Source organism: Chiloscyllium plagiosum, unplaced genomic scaffold (assembly GCF_037043375.1).
Source record: "Chiloscyllium plagiosum isolate Xiang-an unplaced genomic scaffold, Cpla_swu_hap1 HiC_scaffold_36, whole genome shotgun sequence".
Taxonomy (NCBI): Eukaryota; Metazoa; Chordata; class Chondrichthyes; order Orectolobiformes; family Hemiscylliidae; genus Chiloscyllium; species Chiloscyllium plagiosum.
This window is the reverse complement of record NW_028270174.1, coordinates 2,598,649-2,623,138: the sequence shown is the minus strand read 5'-3', so window position 1 is coordinate 2,623,138 and position 24,490 is coordinate 2,598,649. Positions and strand designations below refer to the sequence as shown.

General features: G+C 50.3%; 1 protein-coding gene across 5 annotated transcripts in view; it reads right to left on the bottom strand.

Annotated features, from left to right (window-relative positions):
* LOC122539543 (protein phosphatase 3 catalytic subunit alpha) overlaps positions 1 to 23,735 on the bottom strand; it is a 332,195-nt gene extending 308,460 nt beyond the window's left edge. For 2 of the 5 annotated variants that reach the window (XM_043674510.2, XM_043674512.2), the window contains exon 1: positions 23,540 to 23,731. In XM_043674510.2, coding sequence (XP_043530445.1) covers positions 23,540 to 23,582 — 43 coding nt within the window. In that variant the 5' untranslated portion in view covers positions 23,583 to 23,731. Of the gene's footprint in view, positions 1 to 23,539 lie in introns of all 5 variants that reach the window. The other 3 variants (XM_087979864.1, XM_043674511.2, XM_043674507.2) reach the window with 3 other exon arrangements.
* Between the last annotated feature and the right edge of the window lie 755 nt (positions 23,736 to 24,490).

The following is a 24,490-nucleotide window of genomic DNA, read 5'->3' as shown; positions in this document are numbered from 1 at the left end:
AATCCCTAGTTGCCCTTGAGAAGGTGGTAGTGAACTGCCTTCTTGAACCACTGCAGTCCATGCACTAGAGGGTGACCCAAAGTGCTGTGTAGGAGGAAATTCTGGGATTTTGACCCAGCAATACTAAAGGGATGGTGATATATTTCCAAGTGAGTATGGCGAGTAGCTTGGAAGGGAACTTGCAGGGGGTGGTGTTCCCATGTATCTACTGCCTTTGTCCTTCTGGATGGAAGTGGTCATGGGTTAAGGCTCCGTCCAAGGAGTTTTGGTGAATTTCTGCAGTGCATCCTGTAAACAGTTCACACTGCTGTCACTGGAGATCAGTGGCAGAGAAACAATTTTGGCAAGTTGTGGATGTGGTGCCCATCAAGTGGGTTCTTGGTGGTGTCAAGCTTCTTGAGTGTTATTGGAGATGCCCCCATCCAGGGAAGTGGAGGGTATTCCATCACACTGCTGACTTGTGCCTTGTTGATGGTGGACAATCTTTGGGGAGTCAGGTGGTGAGTTACTCACCGCGGTATTCCCAGCCTCTGACCTGCTCTTGTTGCCATGGTGTTTATGTGGTGAGTCCAGTTGAGTTTCTGGTCTATGATAATCCCAACGATGTTATTTGTCATGAATTCAGTGAAGGTGCTGTCAATGAATACCAAGGCAACATTAAAAACTGGATATTGTTGCATTTACACAAGGACTGCTTCAGCATCTGCGGAGTTGTGAATGGTGTGGAATACTGTGCAATGATTGACATTCACCCCTACTTCTGACCTTATGATGGAGAAAAGGTTGATGAAGCAGCTGAAGATAGTTGGGCTGAGGAATAAGCAGAGGGCTTTTGTCATGGAATAGTAGTGACCCTGACTTGGAGCCAGGAGGTCTGGGTTCATGTCCTACCCAAGCCAGAGGAGTGTAATAGCATCTGACCGGGTTGATTAGAAAATATATACCCTGAGAAACTCCTGTAGAGATGTCCTGAAGTTGAAATGACTGACCTCTCACAACCACAACCACCTTCCTTTGTGCCAGGTATGACTCCATCCAGTGAAGACTTTGCCGTAATTCCCACTCATTCCAGCTTTGCTTGGGCTCCTTGATTCCATACTTGGTCAAATATGGCTTTGATGACAAGGGCTGCCACTCTATCCTCCCCTTTGGAATTCAGCTCTTCTGTACATGTTTAAATTAAAGCTGTAATGAGATCAGGAGCTGCATGGCCCTCGAAGAATCCAAACCGAGCATGTTATTGCTAAGTAGGTTCACCTTGATAGCAATATTAATGACACCTTCCATCACTTTACTGATGATCGAGAGTAGACTGATGCAACAGTAATTGGTTGGGATGGATTTGAGTCACTTTTTGGTAATTTTCCACATTGTCAGGTAAATGCCAGAGATGTAGCTGTACTGGAACAGCTTGGCTTGTTGTGGAGCTAATTCCACCTACACTACTATGCAGTATTGTTCAACAGTGCTTCTCTAACATTTCAGGCTATTTTTTCCATTGTTTTATTTTTTCTTAAATATTTCTTCATGGGTTATCAGGCATTATATAGTGGGAATTATAAAACAGATTGATAAAATCTTGGGGATGGAAGCACTGACAAACCAACATGATGCAAACTCCTGCCACATCCCTATCACTAAAACAGTTGAGGGTGAGGAATGAGACAAACATTAAGCACACAGGTTTGCCAATATGCCAGCGCTCGGTTACATAACATCAAAATTTATTCATAACACTGGTATTCATATAAATTGCAATTATTTCATAATTCACAAAAATTCTTGGAAGAAAAAGAACAAGAAATGCAGCTCCAGTTCTCAATGAGACTGCTTGGTCGAAATTCTGTGTAGAATATTCCTGACTGTTTCCTCCCTCTTGCATAAAAGTTAGTCACATTTATAAAACCTGCTTCAGTCAAACAGAAAGCTTCTGTGCACAAACTTCTAGTCAAATCTGACATATTATATTGCCTCCTGATTTCTTTTCTCCACTCAATAAATTTAGGATTGAAGAAGAAAATCTCCTTTTAAACAGCCAGTATCAGTATTTGGTAACTTCAAGGATATCTGGCCAAATCCCAAAGGTACAACTGATATTCCTCCCTCATTATGGTTGCCAACATTTTTTTCAATAAGATGGGAAGTGCAGCTTTATAATCACAGCTAACTTTCCAAGATTAATCAAGAGGCCGGTTTCCACAACGTGCCTTTGCCCCATGTTAACAAGATCCCCTTGTGCACGAGTGAAACTCCTCTCTTCAACCCACACATAACAACCATGTCATCTTTGTGTACAGGATGCAAGATATACCAGCAATAAAAATTGCCCAAGAGTACATTTACTGCAACTGTGCCTTTGGATTTTGCAACAAGGATTGGAGGTTTACTGAATCGCACACGACTTCAGTAACCAAGGGAATGAAGCATGCCAGGTGCCAAATTCTGCCAATTACAGAATATTTGCTGAAGACTGTCTGACTCAGGGGGCGCCAATGGTCAGGGGCAGGGCGGGGGGTGGTGGTGGTCAGGGGACGGGGTGCAGAGTGACCGGGGGGGGGGGGGGGGGGTGGTTAGTCAGCGGAGGGGGGGGTGACAGCGGTGGTGATTAGGGAAGTTGAATGGGGTAGCAGCCTTTAATTGTAACTGTTTCTACGATCAATAATCTATTTTCCACCGAGAATATTGAAAGAAGGAAAGTAATTTGAAGTTAAGGGACAAAACCAGATCTGATCTGACCAAATGGTGCAACAGGTTGTAGGATATGATTGAACCAATTAGAACATAAGAAAATCTATCTTCAACCCAGGAAAAACACAAAACAATAATAATACTGAGCTGGAAAGCAATGTGAATGTTCTCCAAATGACATCTCATCCTCTCAGTTTGTTGCTTTTTTAAATTCAGTTGTGGGACGTGGGTGTCACTGGCTGGCCAGCATTGATTGCCCTTGAGAAGGTGGTGGTGAGCTTGTACACTGTTAGTAAAACACGCCCAAATCTTACTTTAAAACTACAATGGTGGATAAGGGTTGCAGTGTTGGGTGACAGCAACAACATTAAAGATGTTTTCATTGTGATCTGAGAAAGCAATCTGATCAAACAGTGCCTCCATCCAGCTCCCATCAGCCAATACACCACTAAACTGGCAAGCATCAAAATGGATAGAGCAGAAAGGTTTCAGTAATCAGGAACAATTCATTCAGTGCTACAAATGAACAAGATTTTGTTTTTATATAAAAAACACATCCTGTCGTTCAGTCTCACTGTACCCACAATATTAATGGAGATAGAACTGAGGGTCTGGTGTGGTAGCCTGTCACAGTCTAAACAAACATACACAGCAAAATATACCTCACTTCTACACTGCATGAGTGTCGCAGAAGACTTAACTGCAATAACTTCTCTTCTGCAGAAAGACAAACTGAAATAAATCAATAACAATGCTACTTCCTTCAAAATTAATAAAGAGTGCACCGTGTTGTTAAAGGGTTTTGTCCTCCACTCATCAAGATAAATGAAGAATACTAAATTTCAAACAAAAATTTATTCTCCAGCAGAAGGGAGTGCTAATTGGTTGGCAAGTCGACTGATTGGCTGAGGCACTGCAGAGAAAGCAACAGACAACGACAGGCTTCCCAAACTCCTGCTCATGTTCTGTATTGCCAAGTAACTGTTTGCATGGTTCTCTTTCAAAAACTAAGGTGGCGAAGAAATTTTGTTTTAAAAAAAAAAGGACTTGGAATTCTGTAAAAATTCCCAGTCAAAGAAACAATAGTTAGGGAATAATCAACAGGCACTCATCAAGGTTTCAGTTAGTTATGAAGAACCAGCATGGATTTACAGAAGGCTAATCGTGCTTGACAAATTTAATTGAAATGAAATTACCTTGTCATACCAAGGTAAATGGTGAGAATGTGGTGGATGTGGATTCCGAGAATGCATTTGACAAAGTACCACCGAATTAAGGCTCATAGAATAGGAGCTGAAAATGTGTTGCTGGAAAAGCGCAACAGGTCAGGCAGCATCCAAGGAGCAGGAGAATCGACGTTTCGGGCATGACCCCTTCTTCAGGAATGAGGAAAGTGTGCCAAGCAGGCTGAGATAAAAGGTAGAGAGGAGGGACTTGGGGGGGGGGGGGGGGGGCCGCGCGTTGGAAATGCGATAGGTGGAAGGAGGTTAAGGTGAGGGTCATAGGCCGGAGTGGGGGTGGGGGTGGGGGCGGAGAGGTCAGGAAGAAGATTACAGGTTAGGAAGGTGGTGCTGAGTTCAAGGGTTGGGACTGAGACAAGGTGGGGGAGGAGAAATGAGGAAACTGGAGAAATCTGAGTTCATCCCTTGTGGTTGGAGGGTTCCTAGGCGGAAGATGAGGCGCTCTTCCTCCAGCCGTCGATGGAGTCCAAGGACCTGCATGCCCTTGGTGGAGTGGGAGGGGGAGTTGAAGTGTTGAGCCATGGGGTGGTTGGGTTGGTTGGTCCGGGTGTCCCAGAGGTGTTCTTTGAAACATTCCGCAAGTAGGCGGCCTGTCTCCCCAATATAGAGGAGGCCACATCGGATGCAGTAAATGGTGTGTGTGGAGGTGCAGGTGAATTTGAGGCAGATATGGAAGGATCCCTAGGGGCCTTGGAGGGAGGTGTGGGCGCAAGTTTTGCATTTCTTGTGGTTGCAGGGGAAGGTGCCGGGAGTGGAGGTTGGGTTGGTGGGGGGTGTGGACCTGACAAGGGAGTCACGGAGGGAGTGGTCTTTTCGGAATGCTGATAGGGGAGGGGAGGGAAATATATCCCTGGTGGTGGGGTCCGTTTGGAGGTGGTGGAAATGACAACGGATGATACTATGTATATGGAGGTTGGTGGGGTGGTAGGTGAGGACCAGTGGGGTTCTATCCTGGTGGCGATTGGAGGGGCGGGGCTCAAGGGCAGAGGAGCGGGAAGTGGAGGAGATGCGGTGGAGAGCATCGTTGATCACGTCTGGGGGGAAATTGCGGTCTTTGAAGAAGGAAGCCATCTGGGTTGTAGGATATTGGAACTGGTCCGCCTGGGATGCGGTGGAGACAAAGGAATTAGGAATATGGGATGGCGTTTTTACAGGGGGCAGGGTGGGAGGAGGTGTAATCTGGGTAGCTGTGGGAGTTGGTCGGTTTATAGTAAACGTCCGTGTTGAGTCGGTTGCCCGAGATAGAAATGGAGGGGTCTAGGAAGGGGAGGGAGGAGTCTGAGATGGTCCAGGTAAATTTGAGGTCAGGGTGGAAGGTGTTGGTAAAGTGGATGAACTGTTCAACCTCCTCGTGGGAGCACGAGGCAGCGCCGATACAGTCATCGATGTAGCGGAGGAAAAGGTGGGGGGTGGGGCCAGTGTAGTTGCGGAAGATGGACTGTTCCACATATCCGACGAAGAGGCAGGCATAGCTGGGGCCCATGCGGGTGCCCATGGCTACTCCTTTGGTTTGGAGGAAGTGGGAGGATTGGAAAGAGAAGTTGTTCAGAGTGAGGACCAGTTCAGTCAGTCGAAGGAGGGTGTCAGTGGAAGGGTCCTGGTTGGTACGGCGGGAAAGGAAGAAGTGTAGGGCTTTGAGTCCTTCGTGATGGGGGATGGAGGTGTACAGGGAGTGGATGTCCATGGTGAAGATAAGGTGTTGGGGACCGGGGAAGCGAAAATCATGGATGAGGTGGAGGGCGTGGGTGGTGTCCCGAATGTAGGTGGGGAGTTCTTGGACTAAGGGGGATAGGATTGTGTCGAGGTATGCAGAGATGAGTTTGGTGGGGCAGGAGCAGGCTGAGACAATGGGTCAGCCGGGGCAGTCAGGTTTGTGGATTTTGGGCAGGAGGTAGAAACTGGAGGTGCGGGGCTGTGGGAATATGAGGTTGGAGGCGGTGGATGGGAGATCCCCTGAGGTGATGACGTAATGGATGGTCTGGGAGATGATGGTTTGGTGGTGGGAGGTGGGGTCATGGTCAAAGGGGCAGTAGGAGGTGGTGTCCGCGAGCTGGCGTTTAGCCTCAGTGGTGTCAAGGTCGGTGCGCCAAATAGGGTCATAGAATAGGAGGGTCATTTTCAGCTCAAATAGAAAACTGACCAATGACACGAAGCAGCAAATCAGGTTTAATGGGAGGATGGCAGAGTCAGTGATGTTCTCCAAGGTGCACAGCTCGGAATAATGCTTTTTTTTTATACACATAAAGAAACTTGGATTTTACAATATTAGGGAACAAAAGTTTCAAAATTTGCTGAGGATTCCGAACTTGAGTTATGACAAACATGAGGATGATATCAATCAACTACAAAAGGGCCTGCATGGACTGACAGAACAGGCAGACAAGAGGCAAACAGACAAGACAGAACATAGAGATGAGAGGTGATTCATTTTGGCAGAGGAATTCGGAAAAACTGTACACATCTCTAAAACTTACGCAGTGTTCAGAAACAATTTGTTAACTCATTTGCATAGTTCTCTGAAGGTGGAAGAATGTATTAAAAGAAGAGTTGAAGTGGAGCATTCGCCTTCATAAAGGAATATGGACAATGAGGACTTTTATCTGAACCTACATAAAGTTGTAGTTAGGCCACAGCTGAAATACTGTGGCCCATTGTGGTCCCATCCCCACACTTTAGGACTTGAGCATCCTTCACAACATGCAGAGCAGACTTACCAGAATCATCCCAGGGTTGGGGATAGTTTCATTCCAAAATCAGATTAGGATTTTCTTCTTGAAGTTAAGGAGATTGCGGAGAGTTTGGTAGAGATTGAGACAATTACAACATGGCTTAGAGACAGCAAAATCTGCCTCTCAGTAACTGATGGCACAATGACAAAGTGACAGATTTAAGATCTGATAAGAGAAGTAGGGAGGGGATGAGAGACGGAACATTTTTATGCAACAAGCGATATTGCCCTGGAGCTTTCTGTGCATGAGGGTGGGAGAAAGCACAGACTATCACCGATTTCAAAACAGGCTGCAAGGAGACCAGAGGAGTGCGACTGATGGTTCGATAAAGAGCTAGCATGGACTCAACTGGCCAAATGATTATTGACCGAAGCTGGAATACCTTATCTAACTGATGCACAATAATGTCCCACAAATACCAATGAATCTGTTGATCACACTGACTGAAGGATAAATATTAGCCAAGACAATGGCTGCACATAGAGTGAAATAGTCTTTATAATGAACACTGCAATCACTCACTTCCTTTCTGTATACAGAATCCAGAGCAGGGTTTTTCAAAGCACCACAATATCTACCTCCCTAGCTAGACAGCCCCTTACCATATTCTCAGATTGCAATAAACATTGAAATGCCAATAGTTATTTGTACATTTACACAGAGGATTAACTTTTTCGGTGGTGCTTAACAAAGATAGATGCACTAAGAAACTGCACACAAAACGTAGTCACAGATGATATTTATTCTCCTAACAAACACGTTGGACAGGTCTCTTTTCAGACTAACAAATTGTCATCTACAACTGATCCTAATTAGGTCCCTAACAAGGTCAGGTTTTATGACACTGTTACAAATAACACAATATTAACCTATACTAGGACTGGATTTAATCTCTTTGCAGTGAGCAAAGCGATGTGAAGCAACACAGTTATTAGGGGAGTTGCTATGGTTACAGCTGGTGCTGAAAACAAGCAGACTGCTCCTCCGCACAGCACACCACCCCACAAGACTGCCAGAGGCAAGCGAGCAGACAAGTCATTTGGGCAGCTTTGGTGTATGGTTATGGGGAATGAATTCGTAATCCACAATCATAATATTGGTCAGGTACATTGTAACTACGTGACTGAACAAGCTGCAGCAGGATGAAGACATCAAATTAAGACAATGGTGGAGGGAACGCTGAAAGGATAACCAACAAATCACAAATGATTCACATTCTCCACAGCACCTCCAGCTATCAATTGAAACAGGTTTTAAAATAAAATCTCAGGAGCAGTAATGTTTTGGGATCTATTTTTGGTCCACTGGTCTACGCATACAAACGAGGACATTCCAACTCTAAATGTGATTTGATCACAATCCACATTAAAATTTTGTAACTGAATAAAAATGAATAAGCAGAGCCTTTTCTTAAACAAGTAAATTCAAAATATCTTGTCGCTTGAAGCAAATGTCTGAATGTTTAATTTATCCAGGAGACTTCCTGCAGGTAAAGTTACATTTCAAATGAAGAATTTAGCAAATATATCATACATAGTTCCCGTGCCTGTGGGGGTTTCCTCCGGGTGCTCCGGTTTCCTCCCACAGTCCAAAAACATGCAGGTTAGGTGAATTGGCCATGCTAAATTGCCCGTAGTGTTAGGTAAAGGGGTAAATCTAGAGGTTTGGGTCTGGGTGGGTTATACTTCGGAGGGTCGGTGTGGACTTGTTGGGCCGAAGGGCCTGTTTCCAAACTAAGTAATCTAATCTACATCAAAAGACCAATATCTTACACCCTATTCACAACCCAGACAGTCTATTACTAACAGAGTCAAAGTAAACCATCCAAATTCAATTATGATCATCTAATGATAATACCCGAGACTTCGGAAATAACAGTTTTCAATAAAAAGGTCATAGCTGAGCTAGAATAACCAGCACAATCATCCGACAAGTTCAAATAACCCATATGCAATATTCAAAACTGGTTGCTGCGGAATCAGCATTTTAATCAAGAAGCATTGAAACTCTGAAGCAAAGTCTCTATTATGTTTTACACTCACTTGCATGAACACTTCACAAATTGGACATGGAAGTGTTGAATGTTTAGTTTAGAAAAGGCAGTGAAATTAGACTTGAAGCATAGAAACAAACCCTATTTCAATCACACTCTGAGCAACAAAGCAGATCAAGAAAATAAAATGGACTACATACAGTAAAGATACAGAAAGCTTTTTTCCTTTCTCAATTTCAAAATCTAGCACCAAATGAACAAACTTGGGAAAAAATACCAAATGAAAACAAAATATTAAAGACATCGGAAATCTGAAACAAAAACATAAAACATAGAAGAAATTTCAGGGCTTGCAACATTTGCACAGAGAAAAACCAAGTCAATGTTTTAAGTCTAATATAATTCTTCAGAACTCATGTTGAACTTGAAATACTAAAGGTTTCCTCTGCACAGACGCCGTCAGACCTGCCGAGTTACCCAGCAGTTTGTTTTTGTTGTAAAGATCCCAGTTTACTATGAAATCAAGGGTACTCAAACTTTAACTCTCCTGAGGAAGCTGGACAACAGCGAAACAGTCCAGACTCAGGTCTCATTCTGTCAACTGCAACTGCCCTTACCATTTCTCTGTAACACCAGACATCCCCCTACCCTCCTACTTTCATTGTCAGCTTATTACTTGTGATTTTAGGCTTTTTTGGTCTTTTTCGCCCCCAGGTAATAAAGCTCCATTCTCCTTCACTGAAGAAACTTTGGAATTGGCTCACCATTTTTGATTGGGGCGACACGGTGGCTCAATAGCTAGCACTGCTGCCTCACAGCACCAGGGTTGCAGGTTCAATTCCAACCTTGGGTGATTGTCTGTGTGGAGTTTGCACATTCTCCCTGTGTCTGTGTGGGTTTCCTCTCACATTCCAAAAATGTGCAGGTCACGTGAATTGGCCATACTAAATTGCCCATAGGGATAGGTGCATTAGTCAGAGGGAAGTGTGTCTGGGTGGCTACTCTTCGGAGGGTCGGTGTGGACTGGTTGGGCCAAAGGGCCTGTTTCCACACTGTGGGGAATCTAATCTAATCTGACTAACATAGTCGAACAGAAGTATATGTGCCACATGTGAACAGGGGCAATAATATTTTTTATTGCAACTAAGACAGGATTTGGAAAAGAAAAGCGCTTGCCCTTCCTCACCTGGTTGTAACACATTTTACACTTTAGTACCTCAAATCTGTTTTGGTTTTGACTGCAGAAACCATTTTTCTAAAGTTCCAAATCTCACAAGTTCCAAATCTCGAAGAGGATAAATAGGGTGGTCAGTAGGACTTTAAACTTCTGAGTTGGGGGGAAGGGAAAGTGAAAGCGACAGGGAGTATGGAGGTAAATGGCAAGATAAGCAGCAGGATAGCATGTTTCCAGGCGGATTTAAAATTGAGGCAGACTGAGAATGCAGTAAAAAGCAAGGATAACTTAGGACATATGACTTCCAACATCTCTAATGATAAGGAAGTTAGCATTAAGGCACTTTACCTGAATGCTCGTAGCATACATAACAAAGCCGATGAACTAATGGCACAGATAATAGTGAATGATTATGATGTAGTAGGCATCACAGAGACTTGGTTACAGGGGGGTCAGGACTAGCAGTTAAACCTCCATGGTTTTTCAACTTATCGAAAAGACAGAGAGGTGGGCAGAGGGGGTGGGGTTGCCTTGTTAGTTAAGAACAAAATTAAATCCATGGTATTGAATGACATAGTGTCGGATGATGTGGAGTCTGTGTGGGTGGAATTGAGGAACCACAAAGGCAAAAAAAACATAATTGGAGTTGTGTATAGACCTCTTAACAGTGGTCAGGATCAGGGACGCAACATGTACCGGGAAATAGAGAAGGCATGTCAGAAAGACAAGGTTACATTGATCGTGGGAGACTTCAATATGCAGGTGGACTGGGTAAATAATGTTGTTAGTGCATCTAAAGAAAGGGAATTCATGGAATGCTTACAGGATGGCTTTTTGGAACAGCTTGTCCTGGAGCCCACAAGAGAGCAGGCTATTCTGGACCTAGTGCTTTGCAATGAACCAGACTCTATAAAAGATCTTAAAGTAAGGGAACCCTTAGGAAGTAGCGACCATAATATGATAGAGTTCAGTCTGGAGTTTGAAAGGGAGAAGGCAAAATCGGATGTAATGGTGTTACAGTTGAATAAAGGTAATTATGAGGGCATGAGAGAGGAACTGACTAAAATAGACTGGAAGCAGAGGCTAACCGGGAAGACAGTAGAGCAAAAATGGCAGGAGTTTGTAGGTATAATTGAGGACACTGTACAGAGGTTCATTCCCAAGAAAAGAAAGATTAACCGGGGAGGGATTAGACAACCTTGGCTGACAAAAGAAGTCAGGAAATGTATTAAAGAAAAAGAGAGATCCTATAAAGTGGCTAAGAACAGTGGGAAATCAGAAGATTGGGAAGGATACAAAAGCAAACAGAGGATAACAAAGAGTGTAATAAGAAAGGAGAGGATCAAATATGAAGGTAGGCTAGCCAGTAATATTAGAAATAATAGTAAAAGTTTCTTTCAGTACATAAGAAACAAACGACAGGCAAAAGTAGACATTGGGCCACTTCAAACTGATGCAGGAAGCCTAGTGATGGGAGATAAGGAAATAGCAGGAGAACTTAACAAGTACTTTGCGTCAGTCTTCACAGTGGAAGACATGAGTAATATCCCAAAAATTAAAGGGTGTCACGGGGCTGAGTTGAGTATGGTTGCCATTACGAAAGAGATAGTGCTAGAAAAGTTAAAAAGTCTTAAAATTGATAAATCTCCTGGCCCCGATGGGATACACCCTAGAGTTCTGAGAGAGGTGGCTGAGGAAATAGCAGAGGCATTGGTTGAGATCTTTCAAGAGTCACTGGAGTCAGGAAAGGTCCCGGATGATTGGAAGATGGCTGTTGTAACCCCCTTGTTCAAGAAAGGATCAAGGCAAAAGATGGAAAATTATAGGCCAATCAGCTTAACCTCGGTTGTTGGTAAAATTCTAGAATCCATCATTAAGGATGAGGTTTCTAAATTCTTGGAAGAGCAGAGTCTGATTAGAACAAGTCAACATGGATTTAGTAAAGGGAGGTCATGCCTGACAAACCTATTGGAATTTTTTGAAGAGGTAACAAGTAGGTTAGACCAGGGAAACCCAGTGGATGTGGTCTATCTAGACTTTCAAAAGGCCTTTGATAAGGTGCCACACGGGCGGCTGCTGAGCAAGGTGAGGGCCCATGGTGTTCGAGGTGAGCTGCTGGGATGGATTGAGGATTGGCTGTCTAACAGAAGGCAGAGAGTTGGGATAAAAGGTTCTTTTTCAGAATGGCAGCCGGTGACGAGCGGTGTCCCGCAGGGTTCGGTGCTGGGGCCACAGCTGTTCGCATTATATATTAATGATTTGGATGAGGGAACCGGGGGCATTCTAGTGAAGTTTGCCGATGATACGAAGTTAGGTGGACAGGCAGGTAGTACTGAGGAAGTGGGGAGGCTACAGAAGGATCTAGACAGGTTGGGAGAGTGGTCCAGGAAATGGCTGATGGAATTTAACGTGAGCAAGTGCGAGGTCTTGCACTTTGGCAAAAAGAATAAAAGCATAGACTACTTTCTAAATGGTGAGAAAATTAATAAAGCCAAAGCACAAAGGGATCTGGGAGTGCTAGTCGAGGATTCTCTAAAGGTAAACATGCAGGTTGAGTCCGTGATTAAGAAAGCGAATGCAATGTTGTCTCTTATCTCAAGAGGGTTGGAATATAAAAGCAGAGATGTACTACTAAGACTTTATAAAGCTCTGGTTAGGCCCCATTTGGAGTACTGTGTCCAGTTTTGGTCCCCACACCTCAGGAAGGACATACTGGCACTGGAACATGTCCAGCGGAGATTCACACGGATGATCCCTGGAATGACAGGTCTAACATATGAGGAACGGCTGAGGATACTAGGATTGTATTCGTTGGAGTTTAGAAGATTAAGGGGAGACTTAATAGAGACGTACAAAATAATACATGGCTTGGAAAAGGTGGATGCTAGGAAATTGTTTCAGTTAAACGAGGAGACTAGGACTGTGGACACAGCCTTAGAATTAGAGGGGGTCATTTCAGAACAGAAATGCGGAGACATTTCTTCAGCCAGAGAGTGGTGGGCCTGTGGAATTCATTGCCACGGAGTGCAGTGGAAGCCGGGACGCTAAATGTCTTCAAGGCCGAGATTGATAGATTCTTGTTGTCTAGAGGAATTAAGGGCTACGGGGAGAACGCTGGTAAGTGGAGCTGAAATGCGCCTCAGCCATGATTGAATGGCGGAGTGGACTCGATGTGCCGAATGGCCTTATTTCCACTCCTATGTCTTATGGTCTTAAGTGACATTCCAGCTTTCACAAAATAGGGAGTACATTCCGAGAGTAATAAACTCCAATGGCTGCAAAGCTTCAGATCATCCTGAAGCTGTGAAAGTCTTTGTATACACACCAATCCTTTCCTTCCTAGAGAACTGCTTCAAGGAAGCAGAGGGAGAGGTGTCACAGTGAAAAGTAAAATAGTTCAGGTAGACAGTGTTATGTCACCCTGCTGGGACTTGGTAATGCACGATGGTGAACAATGTGGCATATTACAAGCCCAGAAATAAGGAGATCAGTTAGTGTTTCAGCAACTGTCGGGTTAAAGAAAAGGATTGGGAAGCTTGTTAATTGTGTCACAAAAACGTATTAAATGTATCGTTTTTTGTGGGTCAGCAGGAAAGTTGAATAAGAGCTCCTCGGTAATAATCCAGGAGATGTGAGCATTGTTGGACAGCCCTGTATCGATTACCCATCCCTATAACATCTGCCCTGGAGAAGGTGATGGTGAGCTGCCTTCTTGAACTGCTGCAGTCCATATGCTGTAGGTTGACCTATAATGAGGGGAGGAAAAAAAATTCCAGGATTTTGACCCAGCAACAATGAAGAAACAGCGTTAAATTTCTACGTCATGATGGTCAGCAGCTTGAAGGGGAAGTTGCAGGAGTTTGTGGTCCCATGCATCTGCTGTCCATGTCCTTAGAGTGTAGTGGTTGTGGGTATGGAAGGTGCTGTTAAATGAGGGACCTACTTCCTTGCACACACAATGACATTGTATCCAGTGAGTGGTGATGGTTAAGGAGTGGTTAAGGAGTGGAGTTAATGAGTTGTAAAGCCCTCTCTCCATTGCAGCCTCTAGGGCTGTGTGAAAAAGAAATGTCCTCCAATAATAACAGGTATTACTTAGATATAATGACTGACAACACAGCTCCCATATCCTCCTTCCCACCTGAACAAGCCACAGAGTAACAAAACTCAATTAAAGCCACAAGATTGAAAATAGTTACAATGCAACTGTAATTGAGGATTATGAGAATATACACTCCAGTGCAGTGTATCCAGGTTCACACCCTCCATGGAATGAAATCTGCCATCCTTACCAGGTCTAAACAATGTAAAACTCCAGACCCACAGCAATACAACTCCTAACTGCCCTCAACAGCTGAGCAAACCACTCCATTGTATCAGACTACTAGAAAATGTAAAAGGAATGAAACCAAACAGGCACCATCCGAGGCAAACCCAGCAGACATGACAAGACAGTGATAGTATAGTGATAGTGCTATACAACATCCTCAATCGTGTTGTATAGCACTATCACTGTGCTAAATGGGACAGGCTTCTAACAGATCTAACAACTCTCGGTTGGGTATCCATCAGGTGCTGTGGGCCATCAATAGCAGAATTGTACTTCAGCACAATCTGTAACCTCATGGCCAGACATATCCCCCTCTCAACCATTACCATCAAGCCAGGGGAACAACCCTGGCTCAATGGAGAGTGTAGCAGGGCATGCCAGGAGCAGCACCAGGCATACCTGAAAACAGGACTACTTGCATGCCAAACAGCATAAGTGAAGGACAGAGCCAAGCCATCCCACAACCAACAGATCAGACCCAAGCTCTGCAGTCCTGTCACATCCACTTGCAAATGGCAGTGGACAATTAAACAACTCACCAGAGGTGGTGGCTCCACACATATCTCCATCCTCAATGACTGAAGAGCCCAGTACATCAGTGCAAAGGATAAGGCTGAAGCATTTGCTGCAATCTTCAGCCAGAAATGCCAAGTGGATGATCCATCTCAGCCTCCTCTAATGGCCCCCAGCATCACAGAAGTCAGTCTTCAGCTAATTCAATTCACTCCACATGACATCAAGAAATGGTTGAAGACACTGGATATTACAAATGCCTAACAATATTCTGGCAATTGTACTGAAGATTTGTGCTCCAGAACTTGCTACTCCCCTAGCCAAGCACTTCCAGTACAGTTGCAACACTGGCAATGTGGAAAATTGTCCCATGTATGTCCTGTACACAAAAGGTAGGACAAATCCAAACCACGCAATCAAATATGGACAAAAGAGCTGAACTCCAGAGGGGAGGGGAACATGACAGCCCTTGACATCAAGGCTGCATTCAACAGAGTGTGACGTCAATGGATATTAGGGGCAAACTTTCTGCTGATTGGAGTCAGACCTCGCACATTGTTGTGGTTGTTGGAGGTCAGTCATCTCAGCAGGAATTCCTCAGGGTAGCGTGCTGGCCCAAACATCTTCAGCTGCTTCACCAGTGACTATAACAATTTTGCAATGTTCCTGAGACAGTACTTTGCATGTACTACCACCCAGAAGGACAAAAGTAGCAGTTACATTGGGGCATTACTACTACTTAGAGGTTCCCCTCCAAGTCACACATCATCCTGACGTGGAACACTATCACTGTTCCTTTAGCGATGTGGGGTCAAAATCCTCAACCCCCTTCCCAATAGCATTGTGGGTGTCCCTATACTACAAGAACCACAAAGGTTCAAGGCAGCACCTCACCACTACCCTCTCCAGGACAATTAGGGATGTGTAATAAATGCTCATCCAGCTAGTGATGTCCACAACCCATTAACAAATTTTTTTAAGCCCTCAATCTTGATCACAATGTGACAATTCCCAGTTACAACGCATCTGGGTATAAACAATAAATCTTGTTGCCATGTCTATGAAATAGAAATATAGGGGCAAGAGTAAGCCATTCAGCCCTTTGAGTCTGTTCTTCCATTCAACATGATCATGGCTGATTATCCAACTCAATACATTATAATACAATACAACACAGGAACAGACCCTTCAGTCCACCAAGCTCGCACTGATTCCTAATTCACATTGAGACCTTGTTACTTATTGCCCATCAGTCATTTCTATCCCTCTGTTCACCTCTGGTTTATGTTTGTATCAAGATATGTCTTAGACATTGTTAACATGCCCGCTTCCAACACCTCCACTGCCAGTGCATTCAAGGCACCCACCACAAAAATTTTCCCTACACTTCTCCCCTAAACTGTCCTTCTCACACTTTCAGCTTGTGCCCTCTTGTCGTTGACTTTCTACTTTGGGCAAAAGCCTTTAACCATCCACTCTATCACATTCACAATTTTGTAGACATCTACAAGATCAGCCCTCAGCCTTTCTCTCTCAAAACAATCAGATTTTATCCAACCTCTGCTTATGACTAAAACCAGGCAACATCCTGGTAAACCTTCTCTGCATCCTCTCTAAAGTGTCCATGTCCTTCTGGTAGTGTGGCAACAAGAACTGCATGCAGTATTCCAAATGTGGCCTGACTAAAGTTTTATACAACTTAACATAACTTGCCAAGTTTTGTATTCAATTTCTTGGCTGATGAAGCTAAGGCTGCTGGATACCTTCCTGACCACCGTACGCACCAGTGTTGCAACTTTCAGGGATCTGTGAACCTGGATGCCCATATCCCTTTGTATGTCAATGCTTCTATGGGTTCTTCCATTTAAGACCCAAATGTGGTCTTCCAAAATGCATCACCTTGCATTTGTCCAGATTAAACTTCACCTACCATTTAATTACCCAAATCTACAATCTATATCTTGTCTATATCCTCACTATCGGCAACTCTGCCAATTTTGGTGTCATCCACAAACTTACAAATCAGACCATCTACATCTTCCTTTAGATCATTTATATATATTACAAACAATAAAGGTCCCAGCACTGACCCTTATGGAACACTACTGGTTACTGATCTCCATTCTTAAAAGCACCCTTCCACCACTACTTCTATGACCAAGCCAGTTTTGAATCCATCTAGCCAGCATAGCCCAGATCTCATGAGACTCTGCCTTTTGTACCTTGTACCCACTTTCTCCTCATATCTTTTGATTTACTTCTTCGGGGTGAGGGTGTGAAACTACCTCTTGAAAATATTCAATGCTTTGGTCTCAACCAATTTCTGCAGCAGAGAATTCCACAAGCTCACCACTCTCTGGGTGAAGACATTTAAAAAAAACATTTCTGTCCATGGCTACAACTTCATTCAATTCGCTTGCTATTGTGAAACTGATAGGTTACCACAACAATCTCTCAAATCACACAAACACCGGTTAATAATTATTGGGGCACTCCTGGGCTTCACTCCTTTATTCTTACTCCATTCACATAATCGAACAAAACAGGTCTGCATCCTCACATTTTGTCAGGGATTTGTCTGACATATTGACACCTGCTCCCTGCATCTGAATGGTCTTGAACTGCCATGAGCATTCATTCCTCCATCTTTTGGAACAACAAATTTCCCATTTGTGCCAGGAAGGTTACTAGGAATTACTGTAATTTTCTTTTAAAAAAGCCTTGGTCATCTGATCCGAAAGCAGGTTATCTTCTGATAATCTTACTCCAGTTAAGACCAAGGAGACTGCTTACACAATTTCTACCCTGCAGTGTTAAAAGGAACACACCAGGAATTTTCAAATCAGATTTCTGCAATCTTGTACACAATCTCTTAAACTCCACAATAGTCTCTTCTATGGAATAACAGATTTTTTTTTTCTAAATTCGCAACATCTGAGGAAGCCTCATATGCACATAATGGAATATTTTGCACTTTTTAACTCAAAATTTAATACAATTTCTACACCTTCCTCAGTATTCAATGCAGGAGCCTCTAGCTCTGAAAACATTTTGGACCTTACCTAAGTCAGAGGCAATAGCAGGATGATGCTTTGCTTTTTTTTTGGGGCGGGGGGGGGGAGAGAAGAGTAGCCCATCTGTCAGGGAAAACATCACACCCTGACAAATTGGTTTCAGCCATTCTTCTCAACTGGAATTTGAGTTAGTCATTTGTGAGAAAAAAATTCCCAATCTTCACCTTTAGGTAGCCATTCAATACTACTGTGGGAAAGCGCAGCAGGTCAGGCAGCATCCAGAGAACAGGAGAATCGACGTTTCAGGAAGGGCTTATGCCCGAAACGTCGATTCTCCTGTTCCCTGGATGCTGCCTGACCTGCTGCGCTTTTCCAGCAACACATTTCCAGCTCTGATCTCCAGCATCTGCAGACCTCACTTTCTCCCCATTCAATACTACTGTGTCAAATAGATCAAAATCATGACGAAGGACAAAATATGACAGTTCATTTCCTTTATAATAGCTTATATTCACAGGACGCAGCCTTTGTTATCTACTCTCCTGGAGTAACCCTCTTTATGTGATTGTGATACCTAGTGAAACAATGCCATTACCAGTGCATCTTTAATATAAACTACAAACATCGTCACCCACTCACCTCCTGCCCACATACCCACCCTACTTAGTTACTCATCACATCCACCTACCCTTTTCTCATTCATCAACATTCAAACCAGACCTTTAAATTTCTTAAACATTGAGTGCCAGTGAGGGCAGGGGCTGGCCTGTGTTTCTCTTACTTTCCTCACCCTGTTACTGGACTTTGACAGCACACCACATCTCTAACAATGCCAGGTTCAGAGCTCCCACAAAAAATCCGGAGCAGTGTCCACTCCATGGATATCAACTTGCCTCACTTCAAAAACCCAAGCCAGTGTAACAATCTGCGTTACAATGTAACAAACTGCAATTCCAGGCACAATGTCACTATCAATCCCGTTCACAATCCCCAACACTGCAATCCCTAATCGTAGTTACAATGTGACAATTCCAGCCGCAGTCTCAATATTACAATTACCACAACTGGTTACAATGTAGCGACAACATTGCAGACTCAGTCACAATGTAACAGCTGACAACCGCGGATTCAATCTAACAGTGCCCGGCGTCGGTCTCTCCCTCGGAGAGATCACGGTTCCGAAGACTACCTCTCACCGCGGCCTCAACACGGAAACAGGCCCCAGCCCCAGGCCGCTCCCCGTCCCCGCGGCAGGTTCTCCCCACAGCCCTGCCCCTTCCTCCCGCATGCTTCCCGCTCCTGCCGGGGACTCTCTCAGTGGAGAAGGCCGAACCGCCAGGGCTTCACTCGCCCACCCCCACCACCACCCCCCCCCCGGACTCTCTCACCCCAACCCCCGGGGCTCCCTCACCCCACACCGGACTCCCACCCACACCCACACACCCCGTCCCCGGGCTCCCTCACCCACACCCCGCCCCCCCCCACCACGGACTCTCACACCCACAGATACCCCCCCTCTCCCCGAGATCCCTCTCACTGGGCTCCCTCACCCACACACACCTCCCCCCCACCTCCCCGGGCTCCCTCACCCAAACACACCTCCCCCCCCCCCCCCACCCCGGGCTCCCTCACCCAAACACACACACCCCCTCCCCGGGCTCCCTCACCCAAACACACCCCCCACCCCGGGCTCCCTCACCCAAACACACACCCCCGCCCCCCCCCCCCCGCCCAGGCTCCCTCACCCATACACACCCCTCCCTGGGCTCCCTCACCCAAATACACCCCCCACCCCTCCCCGGGCTCCCTCACCCAAACACACACACCCCCTCCCCGGGCTCCCTCACCCAAACACACACACCCCCTCCCCGGGCTCCCTCACCCAAACACACACACCCCCTCCCCGGGCTCCCTCACCCAAACACACACACCCCCTCCCCGGGCTCCCTCACCCAAACACACACACCCCCTCCCCGGGCTCCCTCACCCAAACACACACACCCCCTCCCCGGGCTCCCTCACCCAAACACACACACCCCCTCCCCGGGCTCCCTCACCCAAACACACACACCCCCTCCCCGGGCTCCCTCACCCAAACACACACACCCCCTCCCCGGGCTCCCTCACCCAAACACACACACCCCCACCCCGGGCTCCCTCACCCAAACACACACTCCCGCCCCGCCCCCCCCCCAGGCTCCCTCACCCATACACACACACTTCCCCGGGCTCCCTCACCCAAACACACACACCCCCTCCCCGGGCTCCCTCACCCAAACACACACACCCCCACCCCGGGCTCCCTCACCCAAACACACACCCCCGCCCCGCCCCCCCCCCCAGGCTCCCTCACCCACACACACCCCTCCCCGGGCTCCCTCATCCAAATACACCCCCCCCCCCCCTCCCCGGGCTCCCTCACCCAAATACACCCCCCCCCCTCCCCGGGCTCCCTCACCCAAACACACCCCCCACCCCGGGCTCCCTCACCCAAACACACACCCCACCCCGGGCTCCCTCACCCAAACACACACCCCCGCCCCCCCCCCCCTCCAGGCTCCCTCACCCATACACATACACACACACCTCCCCGGGCTCCCTCACCCACACACACCCCTCCCCGGGCTCCCTCATCCACACACACCCCCTCCCCAGGCTCCCTCACCCAAATACACCCCCCCCTCCCCGGGCTCCCACACCCAAATACACCCCCCCCCCTCCCCGGGCTCCCTCACCCAAATACACCCCCCCCCCCTCCCCGGGCTCTCTCACCCAAACACACACACCCCCTCCCCGGGCTCCCTCACCCAAACACACACACCCCCACCCCGGGCTCCCTCACCCAAACACACACCCCCGCCCCGCCCCCCCCCCCAGGCTCCCTCACCCCCACACACCCCTCCCCGGGCTCCCTCATCCAAATACACCCCCCCCCCCCTCCCTCACCCAAATACACCCCCCCCCCCTCCCCGGGCTCCCTCACCCAAACACACCCCCCACCCCGGGCTCCCTCACCCAAACACACACCCCACCCCGGGCTCCCTCACCCAAACACACACCCCCGCCCCCCCCCCCCTCCAGGCTCCCTCACCCATACACATACACACACACCTCCCCGGGCTCCCTCACCCACACACACCCCTCCCCGGGCTCCCTCATCCACACACACCCCCTCCCCAGGCTCCCTCACCCAAATACACCCCCCCCTCCCCGGGCTCCCACACCCAAATACACCCCCACCCCTCCCCGGGCTACCTCACCCAAATACACCCCCCCCCCCTCCCCGGGCTCCCTCACCCAAACACACACACCCCCTCCCCGGGCTCCCTCACCCAAACACACCCCCCCCCTCCCCGGGCTCCCTCACCCAAACACACCCCCCCCCCCTCCCCGGGCTCCCTCACCCAAACACACCCCCCCCCTCCCCGGGCTCCCTCACCCAAACACACACCCCCCCCCTCCCCGGGCTCCCTCACCCAAACACACCGCCCCCCCCCCCCCCTCCCCGGGCTCCCTCACCCAAACACACCGACCCCCCTACCCAGGCTCCCTCTTCCCACTGCACCCTACTCTCCCGGGGCTCCCTCTCCCCCACGCCCCCTCCGCTCCCGGGGCTCCCTCTCCCCCACGCCCCCTCCGCCCCCTCCGCTCCCCGGGCTCCCTCTCCCCCACGCCCCCTCCGCCCCCTCTGCTCCCGGGGCTCCCTCTCCCCCACGCCCCCTCCGCCCCCTCCGCTCCCCGGGCTCCCTCTCCCCCACGCCCCCTCCGCCCCCTCCGCTCCCCGGGCTCCCTCTCCCCCACGCCCCCTCCGCTCCCGGGGCTCCCTCTCCCCCACGCCCCCTCCGCTCCCGGGGCTCCCTCTCCCCCACGCCCCCTCCGCCCCCGGGGCTCCCTCTCCCCCACGCCCATTCCTCTCCCGGGGCTCCCTCTCCCCCTCCCCCACGCCCCCTCCGCCCCCGGGGCTCCCTCTCCCCCACGCCCCCTCCTCTCCCGGGGCTCCCCCTCCCCCACGCCCCCTCCGCCCCCGGGGCTCCCTCTCCCCCACGCCCCCTCCTCTCCCGGGGCTCCCTCTCCCCCACGCCCCCTCCGCCCCCTCCTCTCCCGGGGCTCCCTCTCCCCCACGCTCCCTCCTCTCCCGGGGCTCCCCTACACCCCCTCTCTACCCGGGCTCCCCCACTCTACCCGGGCTCCCCCGCGCCCCCTCTCGCCCCGGACTCCCCCGCGCCCCCTCTCGCCCCGGACTCCCCCGCGCCCCCTCCTCCCCCGCGCCCCCTCTCGCCCCGGACTCCCCCGCGCCCCCTCTCGCCCCGGGCTCCCCCGCGCCCCCTCTCGCCCCGGGCTCCCCCGCGCCCCCTCTCGCCCCGGGCTCCCCCACGCCCCCTCTCGCCCCGGGCTCCCCCACGCCCCCTCTCGCCCCGGACTCCCCCCTCTCCGGGCTCCCCCTCTTTCCCCGGGCTCCCCCACGCCCCCTCTCTCCCCGGGCTCCCCCACGCCACCTCCCTCCCCGGGCTCCCCCACGCCACCTCCCTCCCCGGGCTCCCCCTCTCTCCCCGGGCTCCCCCACACCCCCTCTCTCTCCGGGCTCCCCCTCTCCCCCACACCCCCTCTCCCCCCGGGCTCCCCCTCTCCCCCACACCCCCACACCCCCTCTCTCTCCGGGCTCCCCCTCTCCCCCACACCCCCTCTCCCCCCGGGCTCCCCCTCTCCCCCACACCCCCACACCCCCTCTCTCTCCGGGCTCCCCCTCTCCCCCACACCCCCTCTCCCCCCGGGCTCCCCCTCTCCCCCACACCCCCTCTCTCTCCGGGCTCCCCCTCTCCCCCACACCCCCTCTCCCCCCGGGCTCCCCCTCTCCCCCACACCCCCTCTCTCTCCGGGCTCCCCCTCTCCCCCACACCCCCTCTCCCCCCGGGCTCCCCCTCTCCCCCACACCCCCTCTCCCCCCGGGCTCCCCCTCTCCCCCACACCCCCTCTCCCCCCCGGGCTCTCCCTCTCCCCCACACCCCCTCTCCCCCCCGGGCTCCCCCTCTCCCCCACACCCCCTCTCCCCCCCGGGCTCCCCCTCTCCCCCACACCCCCTCTCCCCCCCGGGCTCCCCCTCTCCCCCCCGGGCTCCCCCTCTCCCCCACGGGCTCCCCCTCTCCCCCACACCCCCTCTCCCCCCGGGCTCCCCCTCTCCCCCCGGGCTCCCCCTTTCCCCCAAGTCCACTCTCTCCCCGGGCTCCCTCGCTTCCCCACGCCCCCTCTCTCCTCGGGCTCCCCCTCTCTCCCCGGGCACCCCCGCTCCCGCACGCGCCCTGTCTGCCCGGGCTCCCTCTCCCCCACGCCCCCGGCCTCCCTCTCCCCCACGCCCCCTCTCACCCCGGGCTCCCACGCCCCCTCTCACCCCGGGCTCCCTCTCCCCCACGCCCCCGGGCTCCCTCTCCCCCACGCCCCCGGGCTCCCTCTCCCCCACGCCCCCGGGCTCCCTCTCCCCCACGCCCCCGGGCTCCCTCTCCCCCACGCCCCCTCTCCCCCTCCCCCACGCCCCCGGGCTCCCTCTCCCCCACGCCCCCGGGCTCCCTCTCCCCCACGCCCCCCCACACCCCCGGGCTCCCTCTCCCCCACGCCCCCTCTCCCCCGGGCTCCCTCTCCCCCGGGCTCCCTCTCCCCCACGCCCCCCCACACCCCCGGGCTCCCTCTCCCCCACACCCCCTCTCACCCCGGGCTCCCTTTCCCCCACATCCCCGGGGTCCCTCTCCCCGGGCCCCCTCTCTCCCCCACCCCCACGCCCCCTCTCTCCCCCACCCCCACGCCCCCTCTCTCCCCGGGCTCCCTCTCCCCCTCCTCTCCCGGGCTCCCTCCCGGTCTCACTCACATTTCACTGTCCGCTCCGTGGTCGAGTGCACCTTCTCGGACATTTCACCATCAAAAATGAAGGCAAACCACAGAAATGATTAAAAACTTCAGAGAATCCGAAGCAGATCCCTCAGTCCGGAGCCGCTGCTGCTGCTCCACCTCTCGCTCTCGATCCGGATCCGCTCCTGCTAGTGCCGTTTCACCCAAACCTGAGCAGCACAACCACACTCGCTGCACCGATGCCCGCCCCCTGGTGCCGGGCCCGCCCACAACAGACCGCCCCTTGGCGCCGACCCCGCCCACAGCGCTGAATCTGACTCCAGCAGACTCCGCCCAGTGGCACTGCCCCGCCTCCAGCCCTGACCCCGCCTCCCAACGTCGGACCCGTCCTTTCCCTCCCTCCACCCCCGCACCTACTCCGCCCCATTGCGCCTGCGGCGCCCACACGCTAACCCCGCCCTCAGAATGCTGACCCCGCCCCAGAGCCCTGACGCCATGCCAATATCACCACGCCCCCTCCACGGTAAAGGCTGGCCGCCTTGTTCCCGCCAATTTCTCCCGAGTGTGAAGACCGTTATTAACTGCCGTCCGATTCGATGGCGACAGCAGCACTTTCTCCATCCAAGTATAGTCGCTCATCTCTGGGAATTGGCATTTCGCACCTTTCCTGTCAGATTTCCCTCAGTGTTTTCAAGTACGACTTTTGACGGTTGGATGAGGAAAATTGGTGACCAAAAACTTGATGAAAGCTCCGGTTGAAAGAACGTCACACAAAGAAAGGATCGTGGCTGAAAATTCCACATCTTACGGATATGCTACTGGTTTTTTAATGATTATCTGGACTGAGTTGACAATTGCTATGCGGTTTACGGGATTCAGTGTGACCGTTGTGCTACCTTCTGGGCTGAAAGACTTTTCGTAATATATGTTTTGTTCTCGTCGCATCCAGAAATGTGTTCCACTTTCACAA